General features: G+C 39.1%; 1 protein-coding gene across 8 annotated transcripts in view; it reads right to left on the bottom strand.

Moving 5' to 3' along the window:
- The window catches only part of FUBP3 (far upstream element binding protein 3), a 54,851-nt gene that overhangs the window by 17,769 nt on the left and 18,737 nt on the right, over window positions 1–18,345 (bottom strand). For 4 of the 8 annotated variants that reach the window (XM_058302215.1, XM_058302217.1, XM_071216928.1 and 1 more), the window contains 6 exons: window positions 10,693–10,723; window positions 7,640–7,689; window positions 7,147–7,218; window positions 5,815–5,872; window positions 3,629–3,791; window positions 2,118–2,216 (listed from right to left, as the gene is read on the bottom strand). In XM_058302215.1, coding sequence (XP_058158198.1) covers window positions 2,118–2,216; window positions 3,629–3,791; window positions 5,815–5,872; window positions 7,147–7,218; window positions 7,640–7,689; window positions 10,693–10,723 — 473 coding nt within the window. Of the gene's footprint in view, window positions 1–2,117; window positions 2,217–3,628; window positions 3,792–5,814; window positions 5,873–7,146; window positions 7,219–7,639; window positions 7,690–10,692; window positions 10,727–18,345 lie in introns of all 8 variants that reach the window. The other 4 variants (XM_058302216.1, XM_058302214.2, XM_071216929.1 and 1 more) reach the window with 1 other exon arrangement.

The raw sequence follows: 18,345 nt of genomic DNA on the forward strand, positions 1-18,345 counted from the left end.
AGAAAGGTAAAAAGAAAAGCAAACCCAGAAAACCTGAAAAAATAACTTCTGGCATTCAGAATTCTTATTTCTTAAACTATTTCAAATGCTGCCTGGCAAAACTATCCCATCGCTTTGACTATATCAAAGAATGAGTCAACCATCTCCTCTCAAAAGAATGCACTTAGTAGGTATATCCTTTGCACATCTGCCTGCCAAAACCATTACTAGCCCCACAGTAATCTACACTAAGGATCTATTGTACAAAGCAACTCAAGATAATGTGGGAACCTAGATTGAGTCCTGGTTCTGGGAAAAAACAAAACAAAAAACAAAAAGAGCAATTAAACGAATAGTCCGAGGATCTTCAGAGAAATGTGAATATGGATTGGATATTAAATGATATTATGGAAATACTGTTAATTTCTTTGGCCTGGTTTTGTAGGAGAAAGACCTTATTCTTAGGAGAAGCATGCTCTTAGGATTTAGAGGTGAAGAGTCATAACAACTGCCACTTAGTTACAAATGCTAGCTATATGTGTGTGTGTATATATATATTAATAATGGAAAAATGTTAGGTGGAAGGAATACAGTGTTCACTGTATTATCTTTTCAACTTTTATGTACATCTGTATGTCCAAATTTTTCATTTTAAAAAGCTGTGGGAAAAAACAAAACAATTTATACCCTAAAGACAGGAAAAGTTTCTCCCAAATAAAAAGCTTGGAATACACTTAGTTTTAAAATAAAAATATACCCCAATCTTAAGTTATCATTATTTTCCTGTAGACTTGGCAAACAGCAACGAAATAAACTCTTTGCTTGGGTATTTTTCCTAAGAAAAGATAAAATCTAAGGTGGAAATATGGAAGGAAAGTAGGAACTACACTACACAGTGAACCCTATGTTAAACCATGGATTTTTACAATTATAAAAATGTGATCATAAATTTTAACTAATGTTCCACACCAGTGCAGGTGTTGGTGGCAGGGTGGTATATGGGAACCCGGTATTTTACACATGCTTGTCCTGTAAACCTACAACTTCTCTAATAAAGGGGGTGGGGGGTGGGGGAGAGACTAATTGTATTTGGATTTTTTAAAAAGCCCACCTGTTCAATTTGGAGGGATCTGGGGGAGGAAACCACTTGGGAGACAGGGCAGTTGTGACCTTGGTCTGCAGGAGGGAAGTTAAGGGCTGCATCAATGGAACTCCAAGGAAAGAAGCACTTTTAATCACTGGTCCTCAATCTATTTTAAAATCATCATTTTATGTATGTACCCTGACAAAACAAAACAAAACAAACCCTACCAATTCTATCAATTTGAGTTGAGCTGAATGATAGTGCTAATTGGGAGAAATATTTTGCCAGAGACAGGTAAACCTCACTGTATCAAAACCCCAATGCTCCTAAAAAGGAATAGCTACTGATGAATAGCCTGGCTTTCCAAGGTGCATCCCCTGGAACTGCTCTAAATGCAGCAAGGACAAGCAAGGCAGGCTACAGCTAGCAGAAAGCAAAAGCGAATTCATATTTCACTGGCAACAGGCACAATTCTATACCCATAGTCCACTTGTATTCTTGCTAATAACAGCAAAAACTGGAGGGATGGAGGCACTCCAGGTGGTTCTTAAGCCCCTTACTGCTTTCAGCAACTGAACTGGTGAGAGAGGAACACCAGCAAATAAAAGTCAAAAAGAGCCTTCATCTGAGCTCACCATAGGTCAGCAAATCAAAAACCGCATATGATCAGCGTTATCCAACAAAACCTGCTGCAATGATGGACATGTTCTGTATTTGCGCTAACATAGTAGCCACTATCTTCATATGGCTATTAAGCATTTGAAATGTGGCCAGTAAAGGAGGAACCGAATGTTCATTTTTTTAATTAGAGAAATTGTGAGTCTACAAACATTTAATTTTAATTAATTTAAAAAGGCACATGTGGCTAGTGGCTCCTGTATTGGGCAGCACAACTCTAGATTCTTTATATTGTCAAACTTGGTTTGGGAAATCAGTTTTCCTTAAATAAAGGAACAACTAGTTTTAGAATTACTTGATTGAGATAAAAGCTTTAGAGGTTACTACTGACACACCCACATCCAGAATCTAAATGAACGCAAATTTTCTTTCCTACCTGTACTTTAAATGGGTCTCCGGTGATGCGAAGAGGCTTGTCTGCCCCCGTAGGCAACGGGCCGTCTTGGATCATGACCATTTTCACACCTGTCCGTTCCTATGGGGAGAATACAAAGCAATATAGTCCTCACTGTCATGAATAAGAAAGCAGGATGGCACCAGAAGTTGGACTGGGACAGGTAACGTAAACCCTATGTCCTATCTCCCACAATGTACTATAACTCTGATTTGGACACTAAAGTTTGACCCATAAATGTGGACATACAGGGCATGCCAGAGAATGTCCAAGTTTGGTAAGTAAAGAAAAAAAACCTTCCAAAAATTCTTCTTTTTTTCCCGCTCTGGTTCCTAGAATATCTCAATATTAATGAGGTGTTTTTAAAAAAATTCAGGGTGGGTAGAATGGGGGGTATATGGAGACCTCATATTTTTTTAATTTAACATTTAAAAGAAAATAAAGAAGAGAAAAAAAAAATTCAATGCTAGGCACTGAGCTAAGGGCTTTCCTTAAGTTATCTGATTAGAACTCATCCACAACTATAAAACAGGTGCTACTATCTTCTCCATTTCATAGATAAAGAAGGCTCTGAGGGTAAGATGCTCAAGGTTACAGAGGTAGTGAGTGGTGGACCAAAATTTGGAATCTGGGATTCTAAATCCTATACTCTTAGAAATCTGAGGACTAGATTATGAGAGGGCATGCAAGGCAAGCCACATACCTTACCAGTAGTTTCAGAGCCCCCAAAGCTCTTAAGCTAAAAGTTTGGTCATAAACTAATATGGCAGCAAAACTAAACTGAACTCATGGAAGTATATTTCTAGTCTCTCTCATTGAGTATAACCATCATTATGTTTAGCTAAGGAATTTTTTATTTGATTACATGGTACTACCCCAGCTCTTGCTGGGGGGCTATTAAACTGACTCCCTAAGTATCTCAGATGAGGAATTTTGGAGCCTAATTGCAACTAATGTTTATGGAGTACTTATTTATTCAGTAAAAAGCTCTGTGTTAAGGGTCTTCCATTATTTCAGCCTCATTACAACACTGAGCCCAGTACTTCCCTCTTTTATAGACAAGGACCCAGGACCTTTGAAAGATAAATTAATACATTTAAGACCACATAATTAATGAGGGGGAGTGCTAAATCAGGGCATCTGACCCTGGACACCTCCTGAGAGGCTGGCACTTGATGGCAAATGCTCACATCATATCTAAGCAATCCTACAGAGCTTGCTGAAAGTTCACTGGTGCATCTGCCAAGGCACACTTACCCCAGTCCCTGGCATATCTGACCACAGTAAATGATAAGAAAAAAATCTGTAAAATGGAGGAAGGAAGGCTCTCACAGCCGACCACAGGACCACTGCAGGAAAGGTTTTGAAGGGAGCTTCTGCATCATGGTATACACAGGAAGCCCAGTCAGGGAAAGTCATGAAAAAAGCTCCAAACCAGGAAGATGAAGATGTGTTTAAGGGCAGCCACACTGCTCTGCTAAAGACTCACATACCTGCAGCTGCTTTATTGTTTCCCCTCCTTTGCCGATAACCAGGCCCACTTTAGATGCTGGGATAAGTATCTCCTGGATTGTGCTGTTGCCATCTATATCATTATGAAAGCCTGGTCCGTTTCGACAGCGGTCCACAATCTGTCCCAGTAGCCGTTTGGCTTGTCTTTGGGAGGGAAAAGAACCACAAGAGAACCAGCATTAAACTTATGCTCAAGGTATCCCAAGAAAGGGAATCAGCACTGGGGAAAAACATGAAGCAGTCAGGGAAGCCCTCCATTCAGCTTCAGCTTCTGCCCCACAACCCGGGAGGGTCTCTTTGCCATCCGCCACGCTACTAGGCTGGAACTTAAAAACAACACACACCACAATAGCAACATTCCAACAAAGAGCCTTGAAGAGTGGGTACTGCCAGACATTGCCCACTTTCAACAGTTTGCCCTCTGACCATGCTTAAGTCTTGTAGTCATTCCACAAACGTATGTCACCTTCTATTAGAATGTTAGCTCCTCAGGTGGCAGAGACCACCTTTTATTTCTTTGCATCTCTGTTCCCAAAATACAGCATAACCCTTCTCACAGAGTAAATACTCAATACACGTTTGTTAAATAAGGGCAAGAGATAGAGCAATGAGACAGATGGAAAGAAAGCAAGGGTTAGTAGTCATCATTAAACTCTAAAACTCCAAATTTCTTCTCTATAACCAACCAAATAGTTCTCTTTTAAACTAAGGCTAGGAACTACCAGTTTGGTTTAAAGAAGTGAGAAAAGGAGAAGGCAGTGCGCATATATACTGCTCTGTGCCTTCTGTATCAGCAAATTCAGGATGCTGCATTTCACATGTAAAACTTTTTCAAAAGCTTTTTTTGGTGTGTGTGTTGATTTATTTGGGGTAGAGGAGGAAAACTGCAATATTGAAACAGTACAACCCAGCCTACCAATATCATCTATTGGGCCAATTTCCTTTTCTGCACCAGAATCTCCCCTAGCTGTTATCTGCAGTTATTTTTTCCTTTAATTACCACACACAGTCAGTTTTTGTTATCCTCTAATAGGGAAGAATTTAGCCATTAAACAGGCTGGCTCTACTGCTCACTGAAAAAAATGGAACTGTTTCCTCCTAAAGTTATAATCCCATTGCCTCAACTCCCTGAGAGGAACATGAAACAGGAATGGTTAGTAGAAAGAAAGAAAAAGGCAGGTAACAAATGCTGCCTTTTGTAATCCTGAACCTTAGTGTACAGAATCAGCCTTGTGCGTCTCCTCAGTTACACCAGCTTTTTAATATTTCGCTTCTGTCCTAGATTAACCTGTGTTGGAAGAAAAATGCCTTGACTCCAGCAAAACCATCTAGCTTGCCCTATAATGCACACCTGCCAGCAATATCTCTTCTGGTTCACTGCTTTCAATGTTACAGCAGAACAAGAGAATTTAAACTCATCTAGACACACTGAGAAATGGAAACAATAAAACAGCCATACCTATTGAGCCAGACATAATCTTAGCACCCCTGTCTCCAAATGCAATGCTACTCAGTAGATTGAAAAAGGAAAGTGAGCAAACTCCAAGTTAGTATATCCCTTTTCCCCTTGGATTTACGAGGCCTGCATCTGGTACAAGACTAGGAAAGCAATGCTAGTCGTATGGCTGCTGCAAAGGCCCCAAAAGTAAAGACATCCTTCTGGCCAGTTCACATGGCCCTCTGGAGTGGAGCAACAGCCAGGCAGTCAAGTTCATCTGGTTCACAAATTATCAGAAGGGCAAATGGGATCAACCCCAGGCAGACCACCTGGTATTAAGATTCTCAAGGGTCTACAGAGTGATAGGCTTACTAATCCAGACCTGTTCAAGTAAAGGAGGTGTTAACAAGGAAGAAGGTAAGTTGATTAGAGGATTCAGGCAGGGTGAATGTGCACTCTTAAGAACCTGGTTTATGAAGTTGATGTTAGGACAGTGTGACAAAGTCTGTAGGACTTTAAAAAATGGTGATAAAAATGGTGATACCTTGTGTGTTTAATGTAACAGAAAAATTCCCCTCCCAGATCTTTTTATATATAAACATCTGCTTTTGTGGCCAGGACTGCAGCATAAATCAACAATGTTTAATAAACAGTTTTGCCCTTCCATTCTTCCCCATTTGGGGAAGGAGGAAAAAGAGTGAAAGGAAAAAGTAAATAAAATAAACTTACTCAATACTTTCTGGGGTTCCGGTAAGTACACAGGGCCTCTCTGGAATCCCAGAACTCTCTATAAGAAGAATCAAGAAGATGAGGTGTGTTGGTGGGCATCAGGCAACTGTGTACCTTTGCCTCTGGGTATAGACTCTCTGTGGCTGGTTCCTAAACCAGCCCCACAGTAGCCCAGTCTCCCAGAAAAAGACAGTTTGCTTCCATTTGTGGAGAGAATATTAGGCTGGTAGCTTTCCACCCTAGATTCTTAAAGAAGAAACAAGTCCACAGGGGAAATGGGGAGGACCCCACAGAGGTTTGTTAGTTGATCCTAATTACCAGTCTCACTTCATTTCTGACCCATTTTTTTCTGGTAAAAATTGCCTGAGTCACTTTATCATGCTATTCCTCTGTTTCTCCATTTGTAGAATAGTTAAGTGGTCACTTGTTTGCAAATATCTCTGATGCATACTAACAAAGAATTTAATATTATGCACATTAGGATTATCATCAGTTATTACATGAATACCCTAAGAGATCAGTGACATCCATATAGAACTGGTTCTGGGCCAGTTAAGAAGAGAGGGAAAAAAAATCTCACTTTCCAAAACCACACGATGTTTACATTTTTCTTAAAAACAAAACTGAAAAACAAAAAAAAAAACCCCACAAAACAATAATAAAACAAACCCTTCTTGAAATTCTTCCTCAAAAAAAATAAAAAATAAAAAAAAAAAGGGAAGAAATAGCCAATAGCCAGTAACAGTTATTGCCTTTAAGACACTGTAATAATGATCTCTTTAAATAACAAACATTCTTCTAGTCAAATATCCTCCAAATGCCTTCCTCCACTATGGAAAGAGGTCAAAACTTAAATTAGATAATAAAACTATATATCCTGAAACGTGCTTAGTATGTATGTGCTAATTCAGCCAGAACTCTCTTTTGTCCCTCTTCTAGGGAGGGTAGGGTTGGTCTCATCCAGGGTAGCCAGTGTGCAATCCCCAGAAGTACATAAAGGCCCCACTGTATCTGGCGTAATATTCTGGTGCAGAAAACAGAGGTCCTAGAGCGCAGGTGTTTGAGAAGGGGCCATGCCTGGCCTCAGAACTGTAGGAAGGTCTACCTGTGAAGCCAATTGGGAGGTCTTGTCCCTAGGCCTGCTTCTACTCTGGTTTTTCTGGTTCTCATCTGGGAGCCCAGCACCAGAAGTTCAAGAAAAACAGCAACTGCATATACTTACTTACCCACGTTCCTCAACTTTTATGCAATAAGCAAAGGTACTGAATCTGGAAAAACTTGCAAAATACAAATGTTCACCAAATTTCGATCTATGAAAAAAGAAGCCCTTACCTGAAGCAATTTGAATTTTGCAACCAGATTCTGCCTGAATCCTTGAAATCTGCTCACCTCCCCTGCCAATAACTGAAACAAATTGAACAGAGTCAGAATATGCTCCATATTTTACCATGTATGAATGAAGGAATGAATTCAACAAACATTTACACTTAAGTCACAACATTATAGTAAATCAAATTGGTCTTAATGACCCCATTGCAACTCTTGAGGCATAGCAGCAGACACATTACATGAAGCATAGCAGACAGATATATGGCACAATAGTTGAAGAGGGAAGGTGAAAGCATGGGTAGATCCTTAGCCCAATGTTCTGGTCTCTCCCTCAGGCTGGTGGCACTTCTGTAGCACTTCAGGGCTCTGGAGAACACAACTTGAAAGGAATTCTATCACAGGTGACACACACACACACACACACACACACACACAGAAGTTAAAACAAAAAGAACAGATAGGAATTAGGGGAAAAGGAGACAATGTGGATACTTACTAAATCCAACCATTTTATCAGGCACTTTGAATTCTTCTGTTATTACTGCCCTAAAAACAAAAAACATTTTTTGGGAAAAAATTAGAATAAAGAATTCTGCAGTCATTTTAGGTTCCCAAACATCCCACATTGGTAATGCTAGACAATAAACGCTTAAAATAAGTCATACCAATTTGGCTAACAAATACAAAACCATCTTAAAATGAGTGTCATATAATGAACTCTTTGGTCTATCATTCCTTGAAAAGATCCATGCTTTTCATATCCTTGTGGCAGAAGAAACCTCTGGTTTTTCATTAAACCATCAATTCTTTTAATAACTACCTTTTCTTCATATAGCTTATCTTAATATTCCTTAATTTATACCTTGTTAGCTCTTCTTTAACAAATGGGTATATAATCCCAGGATACTTAAAAGATTCTTTGAGGCTTTTCTTGCAGATGTTTATATTTTATTATGGTGTCCTCCCTAGATGAAGAAATGGTCAACTCTTCTTCAACATTCCTTGTTTCCTGCTTTTTGGCCTCCTTCTGGTTTATCTATATCTTTTAAAATTTTTCCTTCCCTCCCCCACACCCCTCCCTGCTGTTTTTTTCTGCCTGTGTCCATTTGCTGTATGATCTTCTGTGTCTTTCTTTTTTTTGCCTTCTCTTCTTGTGTTTTCCTTTAGGATTCACCAGGATTTGATCCTGGGGGCCTCTGAAGTGGAGAGGTTCCCCGTCACTTGCACTACCTCAGTTTTTGGTTTCTATTGCACCTCACCTTGACTTCCTTCCTCTCTCTTTTGTTGCATCATCATCTTGCCGCACGACTCACTTGTGCGGGTACTGGCTCGCACGTGGGCATGCTTTTTTTTTTTTTTTAACCAGGAGGTCCCAGGGTACCCAATGGAAGCCTAATCAGTGTCTGACCAGGACAGAGTAATTACCTCACCACTTCGCAAGGTATTTCTATTAAAATGTTATTTCACCCATTATGTGTGTGTTTTTAAAAACAACCATTGTGCTGGCTCTTTCAAACAAACCTTCAAATTTCCCACAGTGTATTGTGGACAATATCCAATTTGCCCAACACCCCAGAAAGCAATTAAATCTAAACATTTACCTTAGGAGGAAACTAAATGCAAGTAGTTAAAAAAAAAAAAAGACATTTTAAAACATCTTTCACACAGCTGGATTTTTACCCATCATGGAAGGGACTGAATAAAGTGCAGCACTTAGAAGAAAGGCAATAGAATAACTAGCATTTGCCACTATCATTTTGATGGGAACAGAGACTCTTCTCCTCAGGTTTACATATTTGTAGGGATTCTCTCTAACTCCTGGGCTATATACCTTTATCCTGAAGCCAGGCAATACCAGGTTTCCTAATTAGGAATACTGTGGACATAAATGCCAATGTCATTAAGGACATTAATGCCTAACACAGGGGAGCACATGTAGCTCAGTGGTTTGAGTGCTTACTTCCCATGTACAGAGTCCCAGGGTCAAATGCTGGTACTGCTGGGGGGGGGGCGGGTGGAGAATATATATATACAGACAGATAGAAGTACATGCCTAATATATCCTGAGACAGATGCTGGGTCCTTTTCAGGATGTCTCAGTACACTGTCGGGAAGGGTAATAGTGCTCCTGGGTAGCCATGAGGTTGCTGCTCACATCATATGTAGCCCAAACAGTCTACTCTCAGAAAATACTATGGGCAAATTTACTAGAAGGGGTTCAACAATTTTCAACAGCAAGAGAAAATGGCACGAAATTTGGGCAGTTTCGTAGCCCTCAGGAACAATTTTAATAGACTCTGGGGAAGAAATCTACCAAGATAAACTGCTTTGGGTTTCATGGAAGACCAGGCTCTATTCTAAATGCAAGGCAGAAACTTGCCTACTGCACAAAGTCTAAACCAGGTGTTCTTAACCTTTTTTGTTCCATGGACCCCTTTGCCAGTCAGGTGAAAACTACAGATTGCTTACTAAGTCCACACTATACTGTATATTATTTAATAGATATATCACACCTGCACCAACACACCCCACAAGAATAATGTTTCTCTTTGAATTTCAATTCAAGCTCATAGACACCTGGTGAAGAATCCCGGAACATTTTGGAAAGTAAAATTCTGAATAATTATGACTTTATAGACAGTTAACATTTTTTAATTTTAATAATCTCAAGGTGAAATTATTTTAATTCATTAAAAAAGGAAACGAAACAGAAAACATCAGGATCTTTATTTTGGTTAATTAATGTCTCATGATTTCTCAAAATCTCTAAACATTTATGTAGAATATAAGAGGACATAATTATATCATTGATGGTGAGGGTTAAGGATAATATGTTATAGTACAGAGATACATAGCACAGATTTCATTCATTACAGAATAGAAGCTGTGGCACAGAGGGTTTCTTGTATAGTTCATCCTTTTTGAAGGAAAACAATATGAGCAAAAATTTCATATCTTACAGACTGGCCTTTTTAAAGCTCAGAGTTATTTATATCACCCTAAATCCTCAATGTTTAATGGCAGGCTGGGAGGGGAAACAGACGGGAAACACTCAACTGGGCATTTACTCAAGGTTCTGGCATGTCCCTATCACTATAGTAAGGAGTGGAACAATGGCTTCTGGACTCTCAGGCCCATTCACTAGCCATCACAGGCATTCTCTGAATATCAAAAGTACTGTCTTGTAAAAGCCTAACTCAGACACTTCTTCAGGAAACCGTTTCTCAAGTAAAGAGGTTAAAGATTCATAAAACACAAGGAAATTCATAAAAATGATAAATTTGCATCAGTAGAAAGAGCAGTTCCAACATTCTAAAAGTTTTTTAAGATTACAAATAATAATGGCTGATTTTTAATACTCTGAATTAGTTTATCCCTTGAGCTAACACTGTCTTAGAAAGGGCTACCAAAAAAGTTGAGTTTTTAAGAAATCTAGCCCATGGTTTTTCACACTCTCAACCTTTGACTTTCTAACACTCTAGTACAGATGGTGGATCAATAAACAATTAGAAATGATCAATAAATAATAAAACATAACCCACTGCTTACCTTTGATGTACCAAGGCCCCTAACTGGTTACCTACTGTGGCAAAGAGAAAGAGAAAAGAAAAATCAAAGCATTAGCACGGATAAACTAACTTCATCCTTATACAAGTTCTTACAATTTCAGGGGGAAAGAAAAGAAAGAAAGCAAGCAAACAGTAATTTAGGCTCAGTGGCTGAAATGAATGAGTTATATGATATGAAACAGGAGGGGACGTCTTGATCAACACAGTCTCTAACCCAGTGTCCAGCTGAATGCAGGATAAGAAATTGATCTGTGTATCCACATGCTGAGAGGCCTGGGAGAAAATCCTGCTTGCCTAAATCCCTCAAACTTCCCACCTCCCTCCTGCTCTTGATCCAAACTCAATGTAAGGATAGAGAGGGTTCCTTCTTTCTCTTTTAAAAACAAATTAGAAGATTTAGCTTCCTTGGAAGCATTGTTAAGAGATACTCCACGGCAGCTGGAGTCACTAAAAACATGCACATATGTTCCTGCCAGACATAGGAAAAGGAACATCTCTCTGCCCTTCTACCCGCTCCCCTCCCCCACCTTCTCAAGACCATAAACCTTTCAAGGAGAGGATGTGGCCTCCTCCCTCCTTTGGGCCCCTCTGTTGATCCCACCATACCAGCCTGTATGCAATGGATATGAAGAATGAGCAACTGTCTTTCAAGCCTATTTCACAGAGAAAACTGCTCAACAGCTTCTTATTAAAACCAACTCTGTAATCACATTTCCACAAAGCCACTTTAGCTACACTTTTAGTTTCTCCTCTTGCAGCTATTGATGAGTGTCTCCTTCACCAGTCATCAGCAAAAAAGATTCTGTGGTGTTTCTCTTTTGGAAAATGCAACCCAGGAAATACAGTCAGCAGACAATGAAAAGGAATAAAACCTGAACATATTACACAGCAACTAAACAAACCTTACAATATGCTAAAAAGAGCATTAAAAAATGTGTCTTTGGAGAAAGCAGACAGATAAGAAGGACCAATTATTCAAACGTCAAGACAGAGTGAAATGATTGACACCTGAAATATAAGACCCCAGCTGCTAGTCATTCTGGCCAAACTTAACCCTGTCATTCTCTGACCAGACGGTAACTGGTCATGAAAGGACAAAGGAAAAGAAACCAGAACATGACACACACACCCTTTTTTTAAACTTTTTTTTTTTTTTATCTTGAAATACCTTCAAACTTATAGGACTATTACAAAAGTAATACAAGCCTCATACAGGCAACTTCAGATATGCCTATTCCCAAATACCCAGATCCACCAACAGTAACATTTTGCCACATTTGTCCTATCTCCCTCCTTCCTTCCTATCTGTCCATCTACTTGTTAATCCATTTTCTGAATGAGTGTACGTTGTATACATCATGTTCCTTGAACAATTAATATTGTCAGGTACATTTCCTAAGAACAAGGATAGTCACTTATATCACTTGTATCCACCTTAAGTGCAGTTATCAAGTTCAAGAAATTTAACACTGATATAAAGCATGCTGTCTAAATTCCATTTTCTTCCTATGTCCCAATAATGTTCTTCTTAAGCCTTTTTTCCTCCCTCATTAGATCCTGTCCGGGAGCATACATTGCATTTAATTGTCAGAACATGACATTTTAAAAGGAAAAGAAAAAGGACAGAGAAACAATGCTAGCAAAAAGTAAATGAAGCTACTGAGTCAATACCATATTTTTCCTTGATCAATGGCAAGATAATGGTTTGCTGCCAAAATATGGACACCATATACGATTAATCTGCTTATCTCAGTGAAAAGAGAACTGTTTTCTATTGACTCTTAAAATTTTTCTTTTACATCTCTAGTTTCAACATAACACTCTTGCTTGAGATAGGCAGTGATCATGATTCCCATTCCACATGAAAGCTGGACAATTAAGAGCTTAGGAAAGGAATCCTCATTACAGACTTAGCCCCTGAAAAATTAGAGAGAAATGTCTACTTCCTAAGGGATTAGGTATGAAAAAAACCTTACCAAAAGAGAATGCGAATGACACAGAGTATCCTCTAAGTTTGGTTAGATGTTCCTATTTAAGGGTCAGGCTTAGCTTTCCTGATTACTCTCAGAATCTTTCTTAGTGGGTAAAGAATCCACTTATGACAGAAAATAAAATATCTTGAAATGATGACACTACAAAGGAGAGGCACCTATTCCCCAAACAGGGCAATGTGGCTGGACCTTGGCTCCTGATCCACTGTGCTGTTTGGTAAGAGAAATCAAATGGCTGATGATCTTTGCATATTTCTGTCTCAGCCAAAAAAGTCACAGAAAGAGTCAATGGCAACTCCACCAAAAAGAATTTCATGAGAACATTTAGAAAGCTCCTGTCCAAAATCCATTAGAAAGTTTGTACTCATCACAAAAATGGAAATTCTTTTTGTTGACAAAGTGTATTCCACAAGTGTTGTGCATACAATATCATTTACAACAGCTAATGCTTTGCTGACAAGTGGAGGTACTTACAGGATTGAAAATAAAAGCATACACACACACCATCATCCCACAAACAGATGAACTACCGAGAGCCAAAGAATGAAATAAAATTCATATACAGATTCAACTCTTGAGTTGAATCTTATGAAGGACAAATTGTCTCCCTTCTCCATGCAAATGGATGTAGCTCAAGGCTGAAATGCATGTCTTTGGAAAAATTCTTATTTGGTGCTAAAAGAATGGAACCTAGCAGTTAGAAAAGGGGGCACTGGGAATTCATATAGTAAACTGCTAACAGGACTGCTCTTTAGTCTACAAGAAGGGTCAAACTAGGGAGGCATATAGGAACACCTATCAAGTTCAATTTAATGATAACTACAGTCATTTTACTGTAAAATAGGAAAAATGCTGAACACCACCAGTCCTATTTCCTGTTAATGGTACATGCTGGTCGACAATGCTTTGTATCTTGTTTCAAAAAGTTCACCGTAGCTGAATTCTAACACACATGCATGCACTTGCACACATGTGTAATTCTCATTTATCTTGAGCACTATATAATAAGTTACTTGGGCTATGGAAAAATGAACTTCCCATAGAAAACATCCACCCTACAATGTAAGAAATTCTTTCTGAACAGTTATATTCTGTCAATTTCAGTAAAGATCTTCTAAAAAATAACGAAGCCGGATATACTTTTTCCTATTAATGAGGAGAAAAAAACAGCCTTCAGTTTTCTTCCCCAAAAGAAATGCTAACAAAATATCACTGGAAAACATACCCAACTTTATAATATGCATCATTTTTAATAGTTAACCCTCTCAAAAGCCCAAGATACGAAAGTACTATTATTTCTCCTCACAATGGTGCATAAGCAGCATGTGCCAGCATTGCACTCACAACAGCAGACCTGAGACAGGTAAGTTAATCAGTCAGGTATGAAAATGCCAGCAGTTTTAATGACTGGCAAAAACAAACAAACCACAGCCTCTTCTTCAGATTTCCAACACAACCCCCCCCCCACCGCCTGCCCCCCGCCAAGCCCCTTCCTTGGATTCATGGTCTCTTCTGAATGACCTTTTTCAAACCCCAGTTAAGATTAGTAATACAGTTATCTGTAGGGATTTCTACAGTTTTCAAAGTTTTTAAAAAAGTGTTTTCCCAAGGACAATACAAAGGCTTGCTGTATTCTAAAGCAGCAATTTCACCCCAGGGCCACAAAACGCTGATACATAGAGTTCAGCTGAAAGGTCCCTTGGCAAGTACCATTAATAATTTTGCAAATGATTTTTTAAAAAGCGAGAGCAAATTTAAGTTTATCTCAATAACGTCATTCTCATTTGTAGTCTAATATTCTTTTGAGTGGAAAAGAGTAACAATACTAGTTAACACTAGGTGTTTTTCTAAGTGCCTTACCTATATTATCCTGCTTAGTCCCTAGGAGGAGGTGCTGTTATCAGCATGCCCATTTTCTGGATAAGCAGCAAAGGCATGTGAGCCCTAAGAATATCACACAGGCACCAGCCATGGAAGTGTCACGTGAACATGCACCCATTAAGTTTCCCTGCCCTTTATTTTAGGGGTTTTAGCACTATCATTAATTCTATGATATTCTTTTGGTTATTCATCCCACACGATCAGTGTTTTCTATATGCTGGGCACTATACCAAGTCCTAGGGACAAAATGGTAAGCAAAGTAGTCTTTGCCCTCAAGGATCCTGGAGTCTACCAGGGAATAGAGAAAGCTTCGTGATCAGGAGCCATCTAACATAGTCTCCAGGGATGAGGATGTGTTAAAGGGACCCTATCTCTACTCCCTTCCCAAGGCCTGAAGCAAGGAATACTGGAGTAACATTAAGAGTAAAAATAGGGGAAGAGGATGTGGCTCAAGTGATTGGGTTTCAGCCTACCATACGGGAGGACGCGGGTTTGATCTCTGGGGCTTCCTGCTAAAGGTGTGCCCACGTGGCAAGCCAGTGCCTCTGTGTCCAGCCAAGTCCCCATACAAGTGAGTCATGCAGCAAGATGATGATATAACAAAAGAGAGACAAAGGGGAGAGCCAAGGTGAAGCGCAACAGAAACCAGGAACTGAGGTGGCACAAGTGACAGGGAACCTCTCTCCACATCAGAGGTCCCCAGGATTGAATCTCAGTGAATCCTAGAGGATAAAAAGAGAAGACAAAAAGAGAAATAGACACAGAAGATATACAGCAAATGGACACAGACGGCAAGAAGAGTGGGGTGGAGGGGAGGGAGAGGGAGGGGAAAAAAAAGGAAAAATAATTTCATGATACTACACTTACCGCACTAAAGCACTTTACATGCATTACTTTCATTTAATTTAGTGGTCATGAAACCAATGTGGGGCTCATGACCAGAAATTAAAATGAAATAAAAAATATAATATATCATATATAGTAAAAGTATATATTTCATAAAACTTTTATTTCAGTTACATATATGCATACTAACTAGTTTCAATGGAAATATGAGTATTTCTCACAATATAAATGGTAGTTTTAAAAGTGTGAAAACATGATATAATCTTTACAATAATCTCATGCTATATATATATCATTATCTCTGTTTTACAAGCAAGAAAACTGTCAATGAGAGGGTAAGCAATCTACCCACAGTCTCATAGCTAAGAGCTAGTAGAACTGGGATTCAAACCCTAATCCCCTAGACTTTGAAGCCCACACATTTAACATATACACTATTTTGGTGAAAGAGACAGACACAGACTCCAGGCTTCCTTCTGCTACACTTACCAGGTACCTGGCCTTGGTGAAACCACTTCTTCAGACCTTAGTTTTCTTATCTATGATAAGAAATTTAGGCTGTAGGGTCCATTCTAGCTATGACATTCTTGTATTCTATAAGGGGTTCCCCAGTCTCCCATCCCATCTTGAACCCCTGGTAAACCATTCATCTGTTCTTCATTTCAAAGATTATTATATAAGTGGAATTATATAGTATGTAATCTTTTGGGACTAGCTTTTTCCATGCAACATAACTACTAAAGAGACTCATATAAGTTGCTGTGCGTAACCATAGTTTGTTCATTTTTATTGCTATGTTAGAGTAGTTCCTGATCAGAGGCTTTCTATTTTCTCTGCTAGTATTCCATGGTCTGGATTTAACAGTTTGTTTAACCAGTCACTTTTTGAAGGACATCTGGGCTCTTTCCGGTTTGGGCCTATTATGAATAAAGCTCTTATGAAGATTTGTGGACAGATTTTTGTGTGAACTTAAGTTTTCATTTCTCTGGTGGAATTTATCTCTGGGATAAATACCATACAACCCACAGTTATACGGTAAGTGTATGTTTAGTTTTATTACAAACTGCGCAACTGTTTTCTAGAGCGGAAGTACCATTAAGAGCCACTTTACTTCACGTATTCCCTAAAATAATTTTGGAAAACTATGACTACCCTTTTAACTTGACATCTAAAAATTTTTCATAGGTTTAACAGCTGCAAAAAAAATAAGATACAGTATATAAGCTTTAATTATATCTTTGTCAAAACATGCTGTAGATTTAGCATCCATTTTTGTGGAAAATGCCTACTATTTCAGCTATTTAGCTAAGCCAATTGTTAAACCAGTCAGTCAGATCATGCTTTACCAGGAAGAAATCTCACTTCCTTTTTTCAACTCACATGTACATGTTAATATATGTCCCATGACTACCATCTCATTTCTCAACTATAATTCCAAGATGGATGGATGGATGGATAGATGAAAGGGGATACTGAGCCTTTGCCATAAGCTATTAACTGGATAAAATTAAACCCTGCCCCCTTCAATATTTCTTACCAAAGCTCTCTAGGCTTTGCTACCTCGGAAATCTCTATTCAGAATTCTTGACTGGCCCCTTTGAGAATTTTACCATCCAGGTGATCCACCATTGTAAATCCAAGTAGGGATATGTGGAGAGCCGTGGAAAGGGGGAGGACTACATCTTCACCACAGACACAATTCTCAGAGATCTATTTTAGAGAAAAGGGTGTACAGAAGTTGAGCCGGACAATCTCTTTAAACCTATCTATGCCCACCTAGCTCATGGAAAATAATGTATCCCACTTTGAAGAAAACTGCCTGACAACATCTCTAATTCATTTTACATACTTTGTAAAAGGCACCCCACCCCTCATCCCACGCCACTGCCATATCTCAGCAACAGAGTTTTTGCCTTGGTTTTCCAAACCTGCAGCATCCTTCATTCAGGGAGAGTATTAACATCGCTGAGATTTATTTCCTTTTCTCTTTCCAAAATGGAGACTCTGGTGCTTGCAGGTTCCTGCCTGAGGTGGCGCAGGCCAAAGGCAGCAGTCCAGATACTTAGGCCACATGACAGCAAGACTCTTGGCACTCATCACTCTTGACTACTGGCACCTCTCATACCTTCTTAAATTTTTTCTCCTTGTAATTTTTAAAAAACGTTCTTCCTCACTCTTTTTATTCTCCTTCTCTTTGTACCATGCCTCAAGTGCTGAAACAAAACTTAGAAGGGACCATAAAATATTCTATTCCAATCTTTCCTGCAAATAATTCATTAGACAGTATATCCAACAAGAATATCAGCAAGATTTAGAATGTAAACTATAAAAAAAAGGTAATACATAAATAACAAATACTAGTCTTCACTAGAAAAGAAGAGGCAAGCGTATTGTTGAAGACTCTTTTGCTGTCAATCCCCTTGATTGATGTATTTACCCCAAGTTCTGATTTTGGTGCCATCCTTTACATAGGGAGAGCCTTCAAGAACAAGTGAGGCCTGTTTGGTTTAATTAAAAAAGCCCAAGGGGATAAGACTACCTAAAAATTTCCAGGGGCTAGGGATAGAAGACTGGAGAGGATACTCTCCTTACAGAGGGGGAAAACATAAATGACTTGTCAATTTGTCAACCAAGTCTAAGTTAAATACTAGAAGTTATGAAAAGCGAATGTGGCTCAAGCAATTGGGCTCCTATCTACCCTATGAGGGATCCTGGGTTTGGTTCCTGGAGCCTCCTGGTGAAGGTAAGCTGACCCACTTGGATAGGTCACACAACAAGATGATGCAACTAAAAAAGAGACACAGAGGAAAAAGACAATGAGAGAAACAACAAAAACACGGAGCTGAAGTGGTTCAAGCAATTGAGTGCCTCTCTCCTTGAGAGAAGGTCCCAGGATCGGTTCCTGCTGCCTCCTA

The sequence above is a fragment of the Dasypus novemcinctus genome, chromosome 8, assembly GCF_030445035.2.
Source record: "Dasypus novemcinctus isolate mDasNov1 chromosome 8, mDasNov1.1.hap2, whole genome shotgun sequence".
In the NCBI taxonomy this organism is placed as follows: domain Eukaryota; kingdom Metazoa; phylum Chordata; class Mammalia; order Cingulata; family Dasypodidae; genus Dasypus; species Dasypus novemcinctus.